General features: G+C 43.9%; 1 protein-coding gene across 2 annotated transcripts in view; it reads left to right on the top strand.

Moving 5' to 3' along the window:
• The window catches only part of BCL2 (BCL2 apoptosis regulator), a 92,373-nt gene that overhangs the window by 45,535 nt on the left and 23,758 nt on the right, over positions 1-23,080 (top strand). The window contains exon 2 of one of the 2 annotated variants that reach the window (XM_074899577.1): positions 7,964-7,980. The exons of the other annotated variant lie outside the window; for it this stretch is intronic. Within the exon in view, the coding sequence (XP_074755678.1) occupies positions 7,964-7,980 (17 nt within the window). The remainder of the gene's footprint in view (positions 1-7,963; positions 7,981-23,080) is intronic. 2 annotated transcript variants of the gene reach the window in all.

Below are 23,080 nucleotides of genomic sequence, written 5' to 3'. Positions count from 1 at the left end.
CCAGTTTCTCCAGTCATTCCAGAACACTGACTACCAGTCAGCTGCAGAGATTTCCCAGTAAACAGAGTTACTTCATTTAGTCACATGCAGGATCCCTAAAGGATTTATCTTTTTAAAGGCTATGATTTATAATAGCCCCTTTTCAAGGACTAGCTGTGCTTAGGTGAGGTTAAACCAGCGATTATTCTGAAGTCCTGTTTTCAGTGCAGGCTCTCCGGATGGTTGCTGATTTTGTTCCATTTAAAGCATTTTGTGGCATGAACTCACTTTGTTTCTGCCCACATCACTGCATTCCTGGGATGTTTTTCACAGGCCTTAGCAAGATCATCTGACAGCAACTAGTGAGGTCAATGAACTTTATACACAATTAAACACTTGAAGCTAGAAGAATTAATTGTTATTTTTTTTCCCCGGCAAAGTTAGGGAAGGATACACGGTACGTTACAGTCTGTAACAGAGTCAATGTTATGTGTGGTAATCAAGCTAGTTTCACATGATTTAATGCTGAACAGAGTCAGAAAATGATTGCATCCTTTACATGGGCCTCACAGAGCAGTCACCACCCACACTGTTTATTCAGACTCGGAGCTCTGCCATTCACTGTTTAAGCCAGAGGAGGAAAAAAAATCCCTTCGTGAATGCTCTTGAAGCCATGTATTCTCAGTGCAAAGTGGAGCTGGGGGGAGGAATCCAAATAAGGTCCTTTCGATTGCTGCAGTTGCAAGGAGGTACGATTTTCTTTGAACCTCCAGCAGCACAGTAAAGGAAGGATTATTTGAAGCCGGGGATATTGGGGGGAATCAAAGCAAACATTTGTTGATGCCACTAAAATTTCCAGAGACAGCTGGGTAGCTTTTCTCCTCCCATCCTTCCCATCTGTTAGTACCTGAACAAAGAGGTACAATTACCTCCTCCACTCTGTGCAAAACTGGTACAATTTGCTGAAAATGCATGTGGTACAGTCTGCTGAAAATGCATGTGGTGATGTGGATTTTGTTCAACTCATCTCTTTCATGAGGGAAAGGTTTTTCTGCTGTCTTATGCCTTAACTTTTTTGGTAATAGAAGTGTTTGGGAACCAGTTCTTTGCTCCCTCATGCCTACCCATCTGTTACAAAGGAAACTCTAACCAGAAAAGGTTGTGAATGAGGATGCAAGACATCTATGACAGCCTAGTAAAATTTTATATACATCCAGTGATAGTGTTTTTACTCCTCCTATAGCTAAACTGATCTCATCAGGAAGGCTTTTGCTACACTTCCATTGATATTTCCCCTTTTACGGTTCTTCATGTTTCTTCTGCCTAATCCCTTTCCTTTTAAAAAGGGATTCCTCACTTCCCCAGGCACTTAGATTTTAAAGTTTCTGCAAATCTAAGCCACTCTATTAAATTTATATCTGCAGGTTTCTGAGGTTAGAGAAATGCCAAGAGTATATCATCAGCTAGTCTAGAGACATAAACTAGAAAAAAAACCTTAATTTTATGCAGCAATTAAACTTTTCATCTTAGGTGCCAGATAATCTGAGTGGCAAGCATGAACTGGTTGATCATCTGAGACTGGTCCCATGCCATGCTCTATCCAACACACAATTTTGGGTCCATGAGTGGGAGATTTTGTTCATCCTCTCCCCACCTCTTAATTGCTGGTCTGTTTGGTGGCTTTTTTCCCTTCTAATTTATTTTGAATAAATGAAAGAGTAAACCTTGCTCAGTAAACTCACAAAAAAGGAGAGTATTTTCCTTCTTTCAATAGTAATTGTGTAATATAGTGATGTAGTGCTAGAGTGGTACCTTTGTCTTATCTTATTGCCTTGAAACGTTCCAAGACCCACTTAGTTTGTGTATTCCCTTGACTGGAACAGGTTTATTCTGAGCTCAGGTATAGCATCCATTTTTCCATTTAAGAACTGATCATGAGATGTGCAATAGCTGTGTCTCCATGCTTTAGTTCTTCTCACCAGACTCTTATTTCATAAATTAGATCTGAGCCACAGTAAACCCAGGGATCTGAGGTGTCCTCCAGGTTGCCATCTAAAAACACTTAGGGCATTTTTCCAGTCACCCAGTATCTACTAAGATGGATTGGTTTCATGCTCATTGTAGTTAAACATTATGGGTGAAATTCTTCTTGGAGAAGCATACAGGGCTCTCACTGACTTCAGTGGGAGCTGTATGTGCAGATCAAGGAATAAAACTTGTCCAGAGTGTCTCCCGTTAGGAGGTGATGGGGCACATGAGCTGACAGAGCACAATGACTATTTCAGTCATTGTTTTCCTTGTTATTCAAAGCCCTTACATAAGGCAGTGCCTGGAGGGAAAGAAAGTTAATTATCCCCAAACAGAAACCCCTTTAGATATAGTAAGGGTTATTGAAGCAGTATTTATATTTCCAGCATAATGCTGCTTTCCCACTTGCCCTCAAGATGTGACAGAAATGTTCCTCTCCTCCAGCCAGTGAATACATTGCTAATACAGAATTCATTGGTACCAGAATTATATTTGTATTTCCACACTGGGTACTCTGAGTACTTTTAACCGATGTTTGCGTCTTTCAGCAGCAGCCTGGAAATTGCAGTACATAGTGTTTTGGCTTGGTCAACCTTTTTCACACAATCAATTGTACCTTCAGCTCAGCCCCACGTGTTTTGACTCTCCTTGATAACAGGTGACCCACCAAATCAAATGGCTTCAGAAAAATTATTACTGCCTTTGTGAAATGAGTGAACTTGATGTAGGAGTCTCAATGGGATTAAATATCTTTACAGATACAAAATAATCATATTTGATATGGAAAAGTGAGTCACCCAATGGTTTTGGCTTTTCCTAGACATCGCTGAAGTCTTTCCACTTTCCTCCTAAAGCTGTCAGCTTTACAGGGTCAGAGGGGGCTTTGTGAAATCTTTGCCCAACCCAAGCCAAAGAGGGTAGTAATTAGTAGCTACTCAATTCAGTGGTGCCTGGAGCCTATTTAGATTATGGCACAAACTACTGCAGAGCTCCTCAAGCGTGTGCCTTGAGCCAGCTCTCCTCATGGGCCATGGGCAAGCAATGCCAGGCTGAGCTGACACATCCTGCTTTTACACAGCCCCTGTCCTGCCTATAACTGCATTTTAATTTCTGTCCTCTGTGATCATGGCTCTGTTAGCTCTCTTGAGGGCTCAGGGAGTTGGGAAACTGATTTTTCTATTACTCACTGCTTTTCACAGGCCCTGCTCCACTGATATTTGGATGTTCTGCATTACTCTGTACCAATATAATGCAAGCACTTGTCACTTTACAGCAAATACTGCCCAAATTTTCAAATACATTGGGAGAAAATGTCAGCAATCGCTCTGAGGCTTTGGTACAACCAGTGGCCATCTTACCCTGTGAAGAACATCTTGGTTTTTACTGTTGAAGTATCAAGATAGCTTTCAATTGTGCTGAGGTAACAGTGAGGGCCAGAAACTGTGTGACTGTGGTCACCTGGAGCCTGTTCTGCCACACAGAGCCTGTTAGACTTCCCTTTGTGAGCTGGAGAGCGAAGTTCTTGCAAGCTTAGATTGAAAGCAGAGCTTGTTCATGGTAACATACAGCCCTTGACTCCTGAGAAGCCCTGCCAATAAATGCTTCATTGAAAGGTGCTCTTTCCCTTCAGCTACCTTTCCTACATGACAGCAGGATTAAATCTAGACTGAATAGAAGGCTTTCAAGTCATCTAGAAAGCTCTGCGTTGTTCTTAAAATGCTATATTATGCTAAAAGAGCCTCAGGTGAGTGTCTCTACCTTCTGACTCCCACCTTCAAGTGGATGCTTCAATGGTGGCTGAAGGCTGTGCTGGGACAAGACCCATGTGCCCTTTTCCCACCTCCCTGGTTTCCTTGGGAAGGGGACAGACATGCGTGAGCCTGGAGGAGTGCAGGATGTCTCCTGAGGACAATCTGTGTCTCTGGAGCTCAGGTTGGGTTGCACTGTGCAGGTGCAGCACTATTATTTCGTATTTCTTCTTGCCTGTCTGAAACATTGAGAGAAAAAAAAAAAAAAGCCCACAAATGTAGTGGCAGTTTGTCACATTAGGCATAGGAAAACATTCCATGAGCCTTGCTGTCCTCTCCCGCTGGGACATAAGCTGCTTTGTCAAATACTTTTTGTAACGGCGCAGCTTACATGGACCCAGCTTCGGATACCAGCACACTGTAAAGGCTGTTCATGCTTCTTCACTGGAAAAATCAAGTGAGCCTGAGGTGGCCCTGCCAACCCAGCAGCACTGGTGGCAGCAGCACCTGAGGCTGGGCCATAGCATGTAGCCCAAGCAAGCAGGAGCTTGTGGAGTTCACTAGTCCTACAGGTCTCTGCAAAGGGTTAAGCGTAGGCATTTTTAAAGTTTGTTTCTGAAATGGGTTGCTTGCTTGTTTTGGAGACTGATTTATTTCCTCCTGTACGTGTTTGGGATCAGAGAGCACTTGCTTCCTCTGACTCCTGGTGTCTCTGTGGTCTCTTTGGACTGCAGCTCTGTGAGGGAGGGACTCTCACTTTCCTATGAAGCTGGCACGGTAGGGCCTCTCAGCACCACTGTAACCCAGAAGATCGGTAATAATAAGAAGTGGTGGAGATGTCTTAAATTAAACAATCATATGGAGAGAGAGTTTGTATTCCCCATGGCTGTAACATGGATACCTAATAGGGTGGGTCAGGAGGTTGTGTGGGGAGTCAAAATGCTAGGGGTGCATCTGAAAATCCTTGCTTTTGGATGGCAGAAGCTAGGCGCTGGGGGTGGGATTTAAGACCCTTATTTCTATATAAATGTAGCCTTGTGGTTTAATGTGCACAGCAGTAGCTCTGTGGTTTATCATTTACCGAGAACTATGCTTTTCTAAGAAAATGTTCTCTTCCTGGTGCATATCTAAGCCAAGGCCTCCGCTGTCATTTTGTTAACTGTAAGGATTACTCTTTAAAATAACTGTTTGGTAGTAATAAGGCCAAACAATCGCCTGATTCACACTGCAGGTGAGTTTAACAGAAATCATGTTGACTAAAGCTTCTCTGAGCAAGACATCAGTGTTGCATTTGAGTATTTGCCAAGAAAAACCTGTAAGTTCCTAAAACTGGCTACAAGGGATTAGCCTGTCCTTCCAAGTCTGTAAATAAGGTCCTCAGACACTTTTTCCACTTGGGAACACGAATACTGACTGTTTATGTTTTTTAAAGAAAAAATAAAAAAATCCTGTGATTCTGTAGATTGCAAAGAGTCAGCTTTGCAGTTGCTCAGCTACCAGCATGTGGGTCATTTGATGTTCTTTTCTAATCAGGAATGCATTGTGAAACTGCCATTCCTTGCAGTGAAAGGTCACTGGATTTTTAATTTCTCTTCGCCGTTTGTATTTTTCCAATAAATCACACCCTCTGATAAATGGAATGACTGAAACCATGGAGCAAATGAATCTTTGAAACAAAACCTTTCCTTTGACATATGTGTGGATACTAGAATTTGCCTGAATTTCCAAACAAGGTACCTTTTTAATGAAGTAGTTGGTTATTGGGAGGCAGGCTAGATTAAGAAAATAGAGGGTGTGCAGTCTGTATAGCTGTGTGAGTTTGGACTGCCAGAATATTTTGGTTTGTTTGTAAGCACGGATATTTAGTTTCAGAATTATTATAGGGGCTGAGTAGATGATAGCCCAAGCTGTTATGACTGCATTCACAATGCAGAAATATATCCGAGGGCAAGTTCCAAAAAATATAGCTTGATATTTGTGATGCTGATACGAAGCATGTTCTGCTGTATCTGTTCAAGAAAGACCAAAACCATTGCTTTGTTGCTGGGTTTTATGCAATGTGACTCCCAGGAAATGCCTCCATATAATGCATTATCGGTAGAGAGTCCATTATTCTCTTCTCTTTCCTCTTTCTCTCCTTAAAAAGAAAAAAAATCTAGCTTTTATAGCTAAGGGCTTGCTTGTTTTCAAATAATGGGAGTTGAACTGGTGTAAAACTGGAACAGGGCAATAATGAATCAGACTCAGAGCTTCATTTTTTTTCTGCTGGGACCCACTCTGGGACAGAGCTTGGGTGCGGGAGGGACTGTGGCCAGCGTAGAGCTCCCTGGCTCGGAGCTGCTTGGCTTCGCCTCTCCCTGTCACTCCCCTGCCGCTGAAGAAAATATTTCCATTTGTTCTCTCCAGGTACTTTATGGCAGTGCAGTGTGGCCAGAGAATGCAGTCCTCCCTCCATGAGAGGGGCAGGACATATGTCCTTTGTTCCAGTCGCCTGCTGCTTCTGCTGTTGAGCAGGCAGTCTCAGTTCTGAGACTGTCTGCTCCAACCTTTTGAGTACTTGCCTTTGCACATTTAGGGTACTTGTGACTGGAGAGGGTTTTTTGGATGTCCTGTCACTATACCTTATGGATACTTTTTTTCTTGAATGAGAAGAAGAGGAAAAGAGAAGACATTGTTTTGTAGATTCAACTGAGATACAAAGGGTGCATTGTTTTGGCCCTCTGGCATGCCAGTAAATTTTTTATGTTGGCAAAAAGGACCCGGACCTCAGAAGTCCTGAGGTCTTCTGATTCTCCATGCGGGAGCTGGGGCCTGCAGTGTGAGCCAGCACAAAGTCTGGGAGCTGTGTCTGACAGAGCGAATGGGAGCTGGCAACCCGAGGGACAGAGGTTTTCCCCGAGTGGCAGGGGAGCTTCCCAAGCATCGCTTCCCTGCTCGGCTGAACCCTGCTGCCTGTTAAGCGTTGGATAGAGCTCCATAGAAAATATTCAAGGCTCTGCAATGCCATTTCCAGGCATCTAACTTTCCCCACGGTACCCTGTGTGCCTACCGCAAGCTGCCTGATTCACCGCATGTGCCGCAGCATTAGGAATGGTGCTGCCGATGTCTGGCCCTAAAGCTGCCGGGAAGATGCTCAGCCCTGATTTCGTGTCCTGGACCACACGCACATTTCACAAGCGAGTTTCATGTAACAGGGAGCCGTCTCCCAAGCCAGTGGGAAACCACCTCAGGGCTAGGAATCCTGGCAGCTCTTGGGGGGTCCAGGCAGCTCGGGGGAGTCCCAGCAGCTGAGCGCAGCTATGCTCAGGGCAGCAGGGGCTGAGGTCCTTTGCAGCACTGACCTTCAGCTAATAAGGCCTAAAACAGGAGGATCGAACAAAGGCGACCCAAATACCGTGTTCATTTTCTCCTTGCAGTTGTTTCCTGGCAGCCAAAATGATTCCCTGAAGCAAGATGTGTCCTTTGAAACAGGGCAGTGGTGAGCGCAGAGACGCATCACTTGGGTTCAGAGGCAGCCTCCTACATCTGATGTGCAGAAGAGATTGGAACTCCAGTTCACTTGCATGAAGGAAGTGCCCCATCCTCGCTCAGAGGGTTTGCATCCTCACTGGGGAAGCGTCAGTTTAAGCTGCTGCCTTGCTCTTCACCTATTCTTTCAGGTTTCGGAGGGAAGAAAACCTTGCCGCAGAAGATGCGCAGCAGAGCTCACTAGCATCTAAGCCTGTGTGTCAGCTGGGTATTGCGAGAGAAGAGCAAAGGATATGCTTCCTTTCATGGGGTGTTTTCATATGCCACGTGCTCATTCAGAGGAACAACTTGCTTTTTAGTTTTCCGTGGAACCGGTCCTCTTACCATGAAGCATTTCACCTGCATCCTTCCTCCCTCCCTTTGGCATACACCCCTGCATGCCTGGGATTAGGGTTTTCACTGCAGTGGCAGGAGTGCTGCAGGCTTTCACGGGGACCTGTCCTCTCTCTGCTTTCTGTAGGTGCCTCCATAAGGACAGCACTGCTTTTGTGGCCCATGGGAAGCGCCGGTGGGGGCACTGGTAGCTAGCAAGGCTGGGGGACCCCAGGGGGTCCCTGTCCTCTGGGGTAACCAGGATTCCTGGTCCAGGAGGGCTGGAGCAGGCTGGGGCACTCCTGGTCCCTATCTCAGCGGTGGGCAGAGTGTCAGCCCAACTGTAGGTATCTCCATCAAGGTGCAAGGCGCTGCTGGGAGCCTGGTAAGGGCCGGGGTGGAGGTAACCATAGATGGCTCTGATTCATTCAGCTTCCTGTCTCTCTCTAAGAAAAGGATGTAAATAGCCAAAAGCTGGGGATTCCAGTGAAAAGAGCAGGCGGGTGCCGTGCTGTGCTGGCTGTGGCGCCCGGCCTCGCGGAAGGCCGGTAGTGGTGAGAGCTGGGTTTCTCAGAAGTGGGGGAGGTGCGGGCTGGTACTGCTCCGCATCACCCCATCGCATCGGAGAGGCTTCCTGCGGACGAAGGAGAGTGTGGAAGGAAAAACCTCTCTAGCGACAGTGACGTCACCCCTGACTGCAGAAGGTGTGCACCCTCACCTCTGCGCCCTGAGTGGCGGCAATACTGCTGGTACCCTTAGAGCCAGGTGGGCACCCCTGTGCTGTGGCCAGCCCCTAGAGCAGGCAAGGTCCCAACGAGCTGACAGCTGGAGCTGTGGTGACATTTGTTCATGGGACCTTCATGGCTTGAGGCCACTGGCAGGGGAACATGGGCAAACTTTGTGTCCATACTGGATGCTCATACTCATGCCCATGGGTGTTGAACAACTCCCTCCTTATAGAAATACAGCCTCTCATCGCCAGTGTTTTCCATTTTCCCAACACAATAGAAAATTACAGTGATCAGACAGAGCCTTGGACACCCATGTTCCACTACTGTAAGAAGGCCAATGTCACTCTGGCCTCCCCCTCTCTCGAGGGCATTTGCTGGGCGGTCTCCTGAATGCAGCTGTGCTGGAGACACTTGGTGGAGAGGTGGTGAGCTCCATCCCCCAGATCATCTCACGCATTGCCTTCACAGTCCAGCCAGCTAAGGACATCCCACCAGTTCTGCCTTCACCTAACTAGCTCCAAGGCCTTTCTACCTCTTGCTTGCACTCAAAAGGAGAGTGCTGAGGAGACAATTCAAGTAAAGATGACACAAAGGGGTTTCAGTTTTGTAGCATGGGCAAGTCTGTGCCTGTAACTGGGATAATGTTGTCAAGGGACTTGGGGCATGTTAGGCACCCACTGCCCACTGCCAGCCAACAGACATGGATGTTCACCTGCCCTGCTTGCATCTCATGGTAATATCTGTGTAAATCCAACACCCTCGTACCTTTTCAATGAGAAAGTAGGGAGGATGGCTCACAATGTGGTGCTGGAACCACCCATTTGCCACGCTCTGGCAGCAGGAAAGCATCACGTCTTTAATCAATTGTCTTTAAGGCTGTTACGTACCTAAAAAATGCAAGAGCTGGGGACAGAACTGAGGTCCAAGGTATTAATCTGGAGCAGAGTTTGAGATCTTTTTCAGAGCACAGCTTTCTGAGACAAGGTCGCAGTGATGGAGTTCATGGCACGTTTGGAACCACAGTATGAAACTGTTCACCTGGGACAGACTTGTTAAGACAGCTCTGCTTATTTAGAAGTAGCTGTATATTTAAGTGGAACTTAAAGAACTTACTGCTTTTTTTTTTTTTTTTTTTTTTCTGTACTATAAGCCTAAAAATTTACTCTGTCAATGGCAAAGTTGCAGGCAGGAGAAGGTGGGAAATTTAATGCTTTTTACAGGGAGCAGTAACCTAATACAAAATACATTCAAGGTTCAGAAAAAACAGGTGCGGGTAAGGATTAGCTAGCTATATCTTCTAAGTGAGGCTGTAGGGGTGCTTCCAGGTTACAGATAAAGCCATTCACCCATAAAGAAATTATCAATGCAACAGATACTAGCAAAAACCCCACAAAATTTCACATACAGATAAGTTTAATATTTAGGAATATATTTGCTAGTAGAAGACAAAGTTAATCTACTGGATATCACTCTGGAAGAGCCTAAACCACTGTTACTAACTTTGATGGAAAGGCAATCTGCTTTGCCCACCATCTTATCTTCACTTCCCTTCCAATGCACTCTTTTCCCTTTCAGACTTCTCAAAATGGTTTCTGCTGTCTTCTTGTAAGAAATTCAAGCTCCACCTGTGTTTAATTAGATATTGGATAACCTGGGTTGTTGTATTACGAATATCTAGGGCAAGTGTCTAGAAAAACTAATCATTCCTAGGTCAAAGAGCAATAGTTCTCATTTTAAGCCAAGTGAAGAGATAGGAGGTATAGAGCATGAGACCTAACAAATCTAGAACAGTTGTTAAAAAAAAAAAGTAAACTCTATTGCTTGTATCTACTGGCTTGTAACATATGTGCGATTGCATAAAGAGATAAACATATAAAATTATTTTTCTCAAAGACACATGAAAATCATTAATTTTTACAAGAGATTTTCATACCCTTTAGTTCCTTTACATTCCTCTTTTGCTTCACAGCTTAAGGAATTGGGACTTATATTTGTTCTACAGGAAATTGTAGATATACGAGGTAAATCCTACTTGCAAAAGCAAAGGATAAAGGAATTATTTTCCTTTAAGTGCTCCTTCCAGCTTTCAAAGAAAGGAACGAAAGCTCAGTGTGCACGCCTCTAAAGGAACTGCTCCACTGATAATATGGCATTTCTATGGCCTAAGGTACCGTGAGGGGAGTGTGGGATTCTGCAGTTTGCTGCCTGTCCCAATGAACACTAATGCTAGAGGGAGGCAGGGCTTGTAAGCAAAGGTGGTATCTTTATAATGTTCTGACTCTAGGGCCGGGGGTGGGGGGGCAGGAACAGATGCACTTTTGGGCACACAGCCTTTCTTTGGTACCATACATGCTGGATCTCATGGTTGTTCCTGGGTGGGGGCATCCACTGCTCCATCACAGGGCTCGTTCCTCCCTCTTTCTCAATAAATTAGCTGTGAGCTGTGGAAACCCTGCAGCAGGAGGGGCTTGCTGCATTTTCACCTCAGGATAACCCACAACGCTGGGTTTGAAACTAAGTGAAATAGTGGACTGCAATCCCTTTGGGCTGGGAGAGGAGTGATCCCAGGTCTTCCCATATCCTTGCAGAGTGGGGTGAGCCCAGACCCCCTGGGTTAGATCAGAGAAGTAATTTTGGAAAGAAGAGGAATGTACAGGCCTCTGGGTTATTTTTTTCTTTGAAGGAAAGTAAGTGCTTCCAAATGTAAGTGTCTAAACTCCCTGAGGACGGAGGCATTGCTCTGCAATCCTGAGTTAACCCCACACTTTGGCCTTGGGGTGAGGGCATGGTTTGTCTCCTACATTTTCTCTGGGCTAGCTCTTTGATCAGCCAGCTGATTTCCACTAAGTCCTTTCTTAAATGTTTAAAACTGCTCTGAACGGGGAAGCCCCAGCATCACATGTGGAATTGGCCGGACTCTACCCTAACGGCGAGGTGCGTGCAAGGCTTGGGGCTGTCATGGATAAGTATCTCCCAGGGCAAGGGTAGGCACGTGTAGTGCCAGGGGCTGATTAGAAAGCCTGTGGCTTTGGCACTCTCTGCTTGGGTATGTGAAGATGTCCTTAGTTATAAGAAATCTTTCTCAAGACCTCCATGCCACGGGATTTCTTTTTTCTAGCTGCAGGCCCAGTGCAACCCGTGCCATGTCTACAGCTGCTGAACCTTCAAGTTCATTGCAAAACATTTCAGCCTTCAGATGCTAAAATAGACGACTCTTTCCCCATCCCCACCCCAGAATTTCAGCAGCCCAGCAAAAGTACCCTTCCTTCTATAGCACCCACCAGGATCTCTTTCCTCACAGAAATGTCACTCTTGACGGTCACTGGCTGAATTCTCTTGCCCATGACTTTTTTCCCCGTGGGTGAAAAGGGGCTCAATTCTAATGACAGAAGCTCTGGTGGTTATAAATATCCTCATCTGCTCTCCCAAGTGCATTCCTGCCACGTATACACTTCTCCTTATGAGCTTGTGGCCTCCTTTCAGTGCAAAGGCTCTGTGAGTCAGCAAAGCTCCTTGGAGAGCTCATGTACCTTCACAAAGAACTTTGTAAATACTGGACTTTGTTTTTGCAAAACATCGAAGTAAAAGTTATTTGTTTATGATATGATACCTGCAGATGTATCTAAATACCTTCCAGCTACCTAGGGCTGGTGCAGTTCCTCTGCCACCAGATCAACCCCTGTGCAGCTTTGCATGCCTTCTGCCAGGAGATGAAGAGCGAGTCTTTCATTGCCACCTGAAAACTGGCTGGCAGAGAGCTTGCTGGAGGGTAGTTAAATGTGTTTGTGAGCTGTGGGAAAGACTAAGATTCTCCTTAGGTTTGTAGAGGTTAGGGGCAGAGTGGCTATTAACTCGACTAGCCTACTTGCCCATGTGTCGTGCCATGTGCTTCACCTGCATGTTAATTTGCTAAGTCTGAAAGATTTTATATTGCAGTGTTTTGGGCCACAAAGAGAAGGGAAAATCAAGTGGCACCAAGTGGACCCAGAAATATAGGCCAGATGATCACAGCAGGTAGATGGATCACAGTGGTAGGCTTATCTCCCAGCCCTGGATCATTTTTGTGATTTTCTCTGGAGTTTTGCTATGTGTCTCCAAGCTGTGGGACCTTTCCAAACCATGCTCTGCCACTATTGTGTGGGGCAGCGATGTGCAGGCTCCGAGCTAGCTATGGGTTCAGAAACACAAAAGCAAATCAGGACAGACAAACACGGCACTGCACCATGACATGTTACCCCCAACAGTCTCACACGTGGCTCCCAAATGTGGTGCTTCCCCTCAGATGAACCTCATACTCCTTTTACTGGGTTGGACCAAGGAAACAGGCATTAGGCTTTTCATACCAGGCTCCTATGCTGATTTCTAAAACCTTTAGTAACTGAACTTACGTCTTTTTGGTTCCCCCCCGTCTTTTATATTTGTATGTTTTATCACTGCTTCTTTATCTCCTGCTTTAGTAGAAATGTCCTTCTATGTAGACTATAAGTTTTAGGCTTTTTTTATTTTGAACTTGCCTGTGGAATTGTGGATATCTTTTTATAAAACCATGATTTTGTCAATTCTTTCCATTGCTAATTTTTGTTGCCAGTCAGTTATGCTAATACGTCAAGTTTGGGGATACTGACGCATTTAAACTTCTGTCATACATTTCCTTGGTTGATGCTTTATTCTACTTGATCCTAATATGGTCATCATTATGCACAGCCACTTGCTAATTCTTCAATCTATAAACTTTTTTTTTTTTTTCTCTATCTGAATGAGGTCAGTACTCATCTCAAGTATTCTGGGTGCATGACCGTCTAAGGTATTTTTTGAATGACCATATGAGATCTCCAGCAAATATCTCTGAGGCTGAAGTCACCAGCAATGGTAATTCCTCTTTCTACACATTACAAACAGATGGTTGAGGAGATGTTCCATTCACTGGTAAAATTTGTTCTGTAACAGATGCCTGCCAGCTGCCATTCCCTGCACTGCTGTGTGATTTTATAGAGCTAACAAGATTAAGAAACTGTTGAAACTGATTTTTCCTTCTAAATACAGCAGATCTGATTCTGAAAATGCAGGGAGGGCTCTGTCTCAGGTGGCACAACTCCAGTGAAAAGTCAGCGGAGTTGAACCACTTCACATCAGCCACAGCACTGCCTTGAAGAGCAGCACTCTTAAATGAAAGCATTGGCATTAAGAAATCAACAACAAAAAGAAGTTTCCAGTGTAGAATAGCAGCGCAAAAGTGAGAAGAGAGGGGAGTTTGGGAGAGTTTAAAAAACTACCCTTCACTCATACCCACACTTCAAAACTGCTGATACTTCTTGAAAAACGCCTTTCATTGGAAACTCCAGTACATCAGATAGATAGCTGATTGCTCAGCTTCAGTGCCATAGCAGAAGGTTGTTTTGCAGCCTTCAAACTTGCCCGCTAATGAATCAACACTAATGAATCAACACTTCCCACCTGTAGCCACTGAGGCTGAAGCCATGGAACCTCCCAGGCTGAAATCCTTCTGCTGATAAAGATCTAGAATGAACTCGGCATGAAGCTGTGGAAAAATGCAGATGTATATTTTGAGAATCCATGGTTGGGCTTTGAACAATCAGATGAGTATTAAGAGAAAAAAAATGCGGTAGTTTAAAAATAACAGATCTACTGCATGGCAGCCATAAAAGGAGATTTTAAGGAAAGGAACAGAAAATCATGCCAGATGAACACATTAGGAACAGCAGTTGATACAGCATGTACAAATGACAATATATATATCCTCTTTCTCTCTAAAATACATGTGAGAACCTTACAGGAGCAGCCATAGCACACTGTTGAAACTCTTATTAGTACAATGTTCAACCACATCTTATCACTGTAGGCTTTTGCTGAATGCTACTGCTGTTGCTTATGTCTGCAGCCAAAATTTAAACTCCTGTCAAAGCTTTAGCAGTGCTTAATTGAACAAAGCAATTTAAAGCACTATGGCTGTTTGAAAGCATCTGTGACCTGACAGATCTGAACAGTGAAAAACATGACATTCAGCATGATCTTTCCTTCCCCACTGCTCTCACAACTCCTTTCTTCTCAGTAGATGTTTGAATCTGTACCATCTTCCTAGTCATAGTGCCTGCATCGCTTAATTCACTGCATCCATCCCACCAGGACCACTATTTGCAGGGTCATTTATTCTCTCTCCTCTGTTTTGTAAAAGGACAAGAAGGCAGAACAGGTTCTTGGTAGCAGCCCCCAGCTAGCCAAACGCTGTCATGGGCTTTCCAAACACCCTTGTCCCCAGAAAGCAGGACTCCAAGGTCTGTTGTGGTTTGAACTAATCGGCAAAAGAGTTCAGGCCTGCCACAAATGTCCCCTGCCATCACCACCCCACAAGTCCAGCCCATCTTAAATCGCTGTTTGCCTGCTGCCTACATCAAAAGTCCTTTGTGAAGAGCACAGTTGCTCCTCTGTAACTGATCTACATGGAGCAGGTCATCAGCTGCTTATGAACTTTCCTTTTTCAGTTTTTTTATTTAAAAAAAATGTGGTATGAAGTCATGTTAGAAATAAATAGTCTCGTACTTTTCCACGAATTATAGAAAGAGGAGCCTTGTTAGGCTACATGTGATTTTCAGTGTCAGTTCCTCACCTGAGAGGATGTGTGGGTTTCCATACTGCAGAATAAGTGTCTCTACAGGTTACAGCAATTTTATTTGTCAAAACTTGAAACAAAACACTTTATTTTCTGCAAGTCCAAAGGATGATCTTTGAGCCTTTCCTCAAGGTGACTTTGAAACTCATCTCCCTCATCCCAGCAACAAGATGTCAGTGCGTGGCATACAGCTGTGACAGTCCCTTGAGAATTTTGTCCGAGCCAAGAAACGAAGAGCCCTGTCTAATGGGGTCACTGGCTGCTAATGAAGTTGCACATTCATAAACTACTGCTACAGCCCTCCAGGGAAACTCCCCATCATCCCTGCTTTGGGCGGCACAGTTCGTCTGTGTCATATGAGCTCATAGGACCTGTCAGAGCTGCTGGAAGTAATCTGCTGTGTGGGCTTTATTTTTTACCCCCCACACCCTATCAGATACTTCTTTTATTCCCAAATTGAATTTAGCAGAGTTTTAATTTTGGTGCCTAAGTCAATTTGTTGGCAGTAGCCAAACAAGATGGGAGTTTTTCAGCTTTTTTCCTCTTGTGGATGATCAAACAACAAATCTGTATAAGGAATTCCTGATGGAGAAGCCTAAAAGGAACATTATGAATTTTCAAAACCATGGCCTTGTAAACCAAGCATCTCTGTAGACATCATGGAACAAGAGCTCATTAGGAATAATCATCTAAAACTTGAGTGAAATCTTTAGTTTTTCTGACTTACACCAGATGAAGATCTGATCCATTCACCTAGTTTTAAGTCCAGACACACGCTCTTGCGGTGTAGACATAATTTCCTCTGCATGCTGTAACTGTTGCTTTGCACTGTGACAAGCAAATGTTTATTGAGCTTTGTGAGGCTCAGCATGAGCTTATAACACATTTTTCTATGGCATTTGTTTTGCTATACATGATGTATATTTTGGTGGTTTTGCCAGTACTTTATTTGACGCTCGAGATCACTCATTTCTGAAGCACAAGTGTGACATCTTGGGAAAAATAACTTCCACTCGCTCAGTACTAATCTATCATGTTGACTTTATTTCCGTTGCAGCATACCGAGAGCAAACAGTTTCCTACTACTCCATGCTTTTCAGCTAAATGCCTTTTCCAAAAGGCTAGGGAAATGCTGGTGTCATGGAAAAAACAGAATCCAGCTATGCAGAAAATAAAGAAAGAGGTACAGCGGGTCGGGCTTAATTGAACACTTAACAGGTTCAGACTAGCCTGAGCTTACGTTAACTGAACCACTGAACCCATCCAAGCTGAACAGATGTAGAGCTTTTTGGATATGCAGTTAAAATATGCTTTAGCATGGTGTTCTTTATCTGCAAGTAGTAACACATAACCACCTGGGCAGCCACACTGAAAATTACTCCGCAGCGTGGGCAGGAGAGAAAGGCATTTTGCATCTGCACAAGGCAAGTTGCTCTCGGGATCTCTGAGTAGGATATGCCTCTCTGTCTCTGAAGTTGCAGCTAAGGATGCTCCCAGGCTCTTGTTCTTTTTTTTTTCCCTCAAGTGTTTGTCCTGGGAAACAGGTGTTGGGGGATATTCTCAGGATTTCAGGTGGCTTGGAGGCAGAAGGGCTACTGGATGATTTGACTCTGCAGGAGCTGCCCTCTTGCATGCCTCTGACGTCTCACTAGTGTGACGCTACTTTTTCCTTTCTAAGGAGCCAGTATCTCAAAGTCATGTGGAGACTGCCCCAGAAATCTCCACCTCACTGGAAACAGTGCCTCTAAAGCTCAGCATTAGTCTTTGCTAACTAGGCAGTGTTGCTACTACCCCTGTCACAGATGTTGGTCATTCTGTGGTACCTTCTGCTAGAGAATGGTTTTTCTTTTTGACCTGGGGAAAAAAAAAAAACAACGGTGCACACTGTTACGCTTGGACAGGTGATAATGTGCCTGTCCTAGGTAATCACAATTTGCATCATTATTATGTCTGCAGTTAATTTAGGATTCTTTAAAGCAAATGTTTGGGGGAAAAAAGTGTGTGATTGCAGTTTAAGGTCATGGGTATTACAACATCCCTGGCTCTAGCAGGCAAATCAGAAACATTGTACCTCAGCATTTTCTGGATTGTAGGGATCTATCTGTTGGCTTAGGCTTTGCTAAAATGTAAGTGGCATTTACAATTGCACTTGGCCATGGGCTGCTTCTTTTTGATACAAGTCCAAATGTTAGGGTTATAATTACTGTAAATATTGCATCCTGCAATCTGGAAGCATAAACTCAGCATGCATTGGGTTGGTCTTCATAAAGAACTTGCTGAGGGCTGCAGTGGCTATCCTTGAGGAATCTTCCCATGGCCCTGAGTTATATAGCAAGCTCTCCTCTATGTCATCTCCTCTTGATGCTGTTTCATTTTGCCTGCAATAACTGTGTTAGACACCATTGCAGACAGACTCTGCAGCCTGATGCTGGCCCAGGCATAAGATGTGGGATTCATCCTCTTCCAGTGACTAATTTTAAACACTTAAAACAAAATGGAAAAGCTTCCATAGGGGAGACACCAATTTAAAAAGGGGTACTCTCTTACATAGTAGTCTTGTACATCATCTTGTAGTCCTTGTAGTGAGCAAGGGAGGGAAGTAGTAGCACGAGGATAATACAAGTTCTCTTTTTGTAAGGCCTGATCCTGACAGTGATCTGTGTAGATGCATACCAGATCAAGCCAGAGCAAAGCCAGACAAGCAGCCAACATCTAGAGACCTAGGAAAATATTACTGGTACAAAATTAGGACATCAATACTCACAGAGACTGAGAGGGGTTGCCTAAATATGGGACAGGCATGCCTAAAATGACAGCTAAAGGTATGAATCATTTTGTGGGCCTGCCTGTATGCTGTTGGTGTTTAAGGTTCGGCGTTGCCAGCTGCCACACAGTAAAGCCTTCCTAAGGGGTGGATGATCGACACCTCTCAGATCAAAACAACAGTTGAAATTACTGGACTCAGTGGATGAAAACTGAAGCTAAAACTACAGCTGAAAGTTTGGGCCAGGCTAAAAATAAAGTACCTAAGTAAACTGAGGAGAAACTGTTTTAAAGGAACCAAGTAGAAGCACCTGTCCACATGCCTTGCAGTTCAGTGTTAGGACAAAGCTTGGTTGAGTTTTTTCTGATGGGCAATACAGTGTGTGCTTACAACAAATACATTTGGACAAACACGGGTGCTACACAATGTTGATGGTTTTTCTTTTTATGCCCATAAGCGATTTGATAAGTTTTTCTGTAAAATTTGATTAGCAACAGCCTTTTTATAATGTGTAATTGGTGACTTTCCTGTGCTAAACACTTTGTCTTACAAACGTATAGTCAAAGAAGGATAAAAGATTCTTACACAAGACATAGGTAAGCTCACAGTCTTAATTTTATCTATAAGGAAAAAATCTCCTGAAACTAAATGGGCCTCAAAATGCTCTCCTCTAGATTTTGGTTTTGCACTGTATTCTGAATTTGACACAGCAGAAAAATTTTCAGCTAAAGGTAGAGGGGACTTTACACAGACAGACTTGCTCTTTCTGTGCTGTGTGTGTCTACATATATATTTATATATCTATATATATATAGTATAGAGAAGAAAAATGTGAAATATACCTTCTTTAGCTTTGGAATAAACTCAAATTTAAGTGAAGCCAGAGGAAGATTTTGGCTAGGTACTCAGCCTCTGCAGGTAGAGTCTCATTTCCAGTTTGTTCTATAAACAAACTCTTTTCTTTCATTATTTAAAACTGCTCAGCTGCTTCTCTGCAAGAAAACAGCAAAGGCAATTGAATACAGCCTCAGTCACATAAGTGGCTCATGTCTCAAAAGCTAGTTCATGTTCAATTCTGTCCTAGTTTTTCTTTTCTCAATTCCATAAAGGTCCTTTTCAGAGTTGAGTACATTCCAATTAGTGAGTGCTGGAATCAGTGTGTGAGCAAAAAAAGTACAGTATATAGAGTACTGCTATAAAATTACATATAAATATTTACATACCCTTTAATGTCACCTCATGTTCAGTTAAGCTGTTGGGGGTTTTTTTGCAGCTTTTCTCTAATCTTCATTTGGCCATTTCAAGCATGACTAACATATTTTGAATTATTTTTAAACTTCCAACATCTTCTCTGTAAAAACTGTGTATGTGAAGGTGCAGGTGGCTGAGCTGAGTTCAAAGGATTAATTTGCTGAGGAGACCTAGGACTTTCCGACTGTATTTTTGTGCTTGAGTTTCTTAATAAAGCTGCTGCGTTATCCTGAACTGAGGCTAACTCCATGGTTACGGTGGTGTCGATTAACCGTAGTGTCAAAGAGAAGAATTCAGCTTGAAGCAGCCAATACAGGGATTTTTATTTTCCTCTCCTCTTTACCAAGCACGGACAAAGAGCCAGGTTGCTACGTATTCTTGTTACGCCTTATCTAAATATATTGATCAGTTCCTCCAGACTCTTATCTGTTTGCTTGGCAAGGGCTCTGGTTCATTCACACTGGGATTGCAGGGGAGCTGAATGGATATGGCCATGGGAAAGGTATCGGTGGGCTGATTCAAGCTGGGTGACACCGTGCCTGGCTTCTCTTTTGTTTCTCCTGGATGGTTGTTTGACATCCACCAGCCTCTCTGTTCATTAAGTCAGCATGATGAATAGAAGGCAATGAGTGTAATTCGGGCAGTTAGGGCCACCTGGTTGATAAATATAATAAACATCCACTAGTGCATCTCTTTCAGCACTGTGTGCGTCAATGAAGTGCAAACTGGAAAATGTATGATAGTGAATGGAAAGCTTAAATCGATGTAAAGATACTAGCAGTTTCCAGAGCCACACTGGCTTCTCTTGCCCCAGCCTTTTTAAGCCCAATAAAAGAACATTTTCAAAGGTGAGGTTCCCCCAGTAACAGAGAGATTACATTCATGTAGTATTATTTTTCGTGCAGAAGACATCTGAGTCTGCTAGTTTTTACGCTGGGATAACTTTATTGGAGTGGATCCTGCACTGCCTGAGAGTAGGTGTACCCAGCTACGTGGGATCAAGCTAATGCATACAGTCAGCACAGTGGTTTCTGTGCCATCTGTGCACTGTGTGTGTGGCACAGGCAGTGTGCTGGGGAAGGCAGGAGAAGGGGTCTCTTGCACCACCAGTAGTCTTTGTGCAGAAGGGAGAAGAAGCTCAGCCCACAAGAGCCCCAACACCAACTTTGCACTTAACACTCCCAGCCTGTGCCTTTGCCTGAGTGGAGCTCTGCCAGTCCCAACTTCAGCAGCATTACCGTAGGCAGGGATGTGGTGTGGGCTCAAGTCAGAACTAGGGATGCGCCATTTGTGCACATGACTTGATAATATGGACTCGTAGATATAACCCTGGACTCAGTGCTGATCAGTGAAGGCAACACTGAAGGGTGTATGGGAACAGCCTTGTGCTGGCCAGTGAGCGTAATGTCTTTAGCAGACTTTACATCATGAAGCGGTTAACAAATTCTTTTGTACTGAAGGGCTGGATTCAATAAAAAGTTTCTGGGGCAAGTTACCATAGCCTGCCATACTGCAGTGTGTCAGGCAGACCTTTTTTTTTTTTCTTTTTCATTTATTTTTTCTTCCCCTTTTAATTTTAAATTGAGTGCAGCTGAGTGCCTCCAATGCTGTTAACAATGGCACTTCTTTCCCTGGGACAATGTAACATTTAAAACAGATAAAAGCCCATGTGGGGCTCATAAAAGTTTGCCCCCATCCTCATTCCTGTAGGGCAAGTTTCCCCATCGTTAACATTTTAAGTAGCAGGCCACTATGAATATGAATGTAATTGACTTTTACACACTATTACTCATCAGTGGGTAACTCCGAACAGGCATCACTGGAGGGGTGTGCTGAATCTCAAAGAAACTTTACGTGGCCCAGCAGCAGGGGAGCAATGCAGAGCTGCATGAGCTGCAGCCTGACTAGTGACTGGGGAGTCAACGATCTGTGGGGACCGGAGAGCTGGGCATGGCAGCCCAGCTGCCCCAGTCTAACAAAGGTAAGAAAACTGGAATGATCCACAGATGACACTCCGCATTTTTCCCCAGTAGTAATTCCATGCACTCCTTCTGGTGGCTAATGGAGAGAGTGAGCAAGACAACAGGTTCCCGTTCCAAATTTTCCACCTGAATTGCTTGTGCAACACAAACTCTCTGAGACTTGGACTTTCTGTCCATATCGGGGAGAAGGCATATGACTTGCATACTTTCTTGGGTGGAGAGTATTCATTGAATCCTCACAAAAATCCTTACAAACAACATGATTTCCAGGCCACTATAAAAGCATTAGGTTTTATAAATGCACTTTGAAAGGACTTCTCTCCTGAGCATTTTCTGTATGGTATGGTATATAAGTGCTTTTACATGATTCAGTCTAAACTCTCCCTCAGTCAGCAAACCAACTAGTTTTGAAATAGCGTGTGTGTGGCAGGGGCATGTGGCAGGGACTATCCTCCATGCAGAGCTCAATCCAGAATGTCCATGACTGGAATCTTCATTCACCTTCAGTGGCCTTTGGATTAGACTTCATGTTGCTTTGCATATCCATGCATCTCTGTGAGGTTTTGGGTTTTTTTCTTTTAAAAAATGGTTTGAAAGCCTCTGTCAACGCTATGATGGGAAAGTGCCTCTGTTTCTTTCCTTCACCTCCTCCGAGTCTCCCTGTTGCTGGACAGCTCTTGGTTCCCCCACCAGCCATGAGTGGCTGTAGCTGTAATATCAGACCTGCCCAGCTGCACAGGCTGAACCCCTGTCCTGCCCTTCCCACTGAAAACTCACATGATTAACAGGACCAAAGAGTCAGCGCAGTATGGACTGTTTTTATTTACAAATCTAGAAATGTGATTGCTCCCTGACGGTGTTTACCAACTATACATTCCAGCCAAAGCACAAATGAGTCATTTTTACATTGCTCATAGAAAATAAAAAAAGGCTTAAACACCCACAAAATTTGCTTACTCTTCAGGTGTAGCCCCCGGAAGGGTGAGGACAGCTTCTGCCGTATTCTGGTTGGAAATATCACTCACATGACTATTGGAAAGTTGAACAGTTCCTACTGGTGATAGGTGATGTGTGAAAAATAAGGATATGGCCATGAGGTCAAATCCTCAGGATGGTTTTAAAAAACAGCTGGAATGCAAAAAGCGTACTTGACTTCAGTAAGGCCTTTTCATGACATGTAGCCTGATGATGCTACATGGTATTTGTAGAATTAAGCTGGTCTTTATCCACACAAATATGAAGTTAGAGCTGGTGATGCACTAGTGGCTATCTGGAAACTGATACAGATGGTCATTTTGTTCAGAACGATATGGACAAAAGTATCCCAGAGGTGAAGCTCAAAATATCCACATTGCTTTGGTGTGCCGCTCCCTCTCTTCCATTAATGCAAAATGACTCACAGGCTTGAAAAGATAAACATTGATCAAAAGACCGAAGAGTGATTTATTGGTGCAGGATGGGACAAGATGTTGTTTTAGCCCAACACAGAGTAACTGCGTTTTGAGGTGTGTATTGCCAAGAGAGCCCAAGGCGGTGCTTGCTTACTAAATTGGGTAAAATGCAGGGATTTCACCAAATGCAAATGACAATGAACAATATGTATGACTCAATATATCCGCTATGCTTTCAATGTGCAGTCAGAGGGTGGTATAGCTGACCTTTTAAAGTGATGCTTTTCAAACCACATTGTTATGATTGTCAAAGTGTTCGTTTTAGAATACAATATTTGGACCCACTCCCATTAATATTCTCGTGTATCTTTTGAAGGCTGTTTTCCTTGCTGCTTATAAGAAAGCACTTCCAGGCAGCCCCTAGATTGTCATACTTTTATTTCTGTGTCTGACCAGGGAATTAAATGTGCCATCAGTTCTCCGAGGCTTGACGCATACCTCTGGAATACTTCAAGTCATGTACGGTATTAGCTAAAATAAGTTTGATGGTGATTTTGAGAGTCCTTCCTGTGTGCCAGAAATAGTCTCCGAGAACAATGTGGGGCGAGAAATATTCTCTGCTCTTTAGCCTCAGCTTCCTTCTATCTAAAAGCTGTCAGTGGCATCACAGGCACTTGAAGAGCAGATCCCAGTATGGCTGTGGGGTGACTCCAGTTTCACTGTACTGTAAGAGAAAGA

The sequence above is a fragment of the Athene noctua genome, chromosome 2 (assembly GCF_965140245.1).
Source record: "Athene noctua chromosome 2, bAthNoc1.hap1.1, whole genome shotgun sequence".
Taxonomy (NCBI): Eukaryota; Metazoa; Chordata; class Aves; order Strigiformes; family Strigidae; genus Athene; species Athene noctua.
The sequence above is the reverse complement of the archived record's forward strand: the minus strand, read 5'-3'. Positions and strand labels throughout refer to the sequence as shown.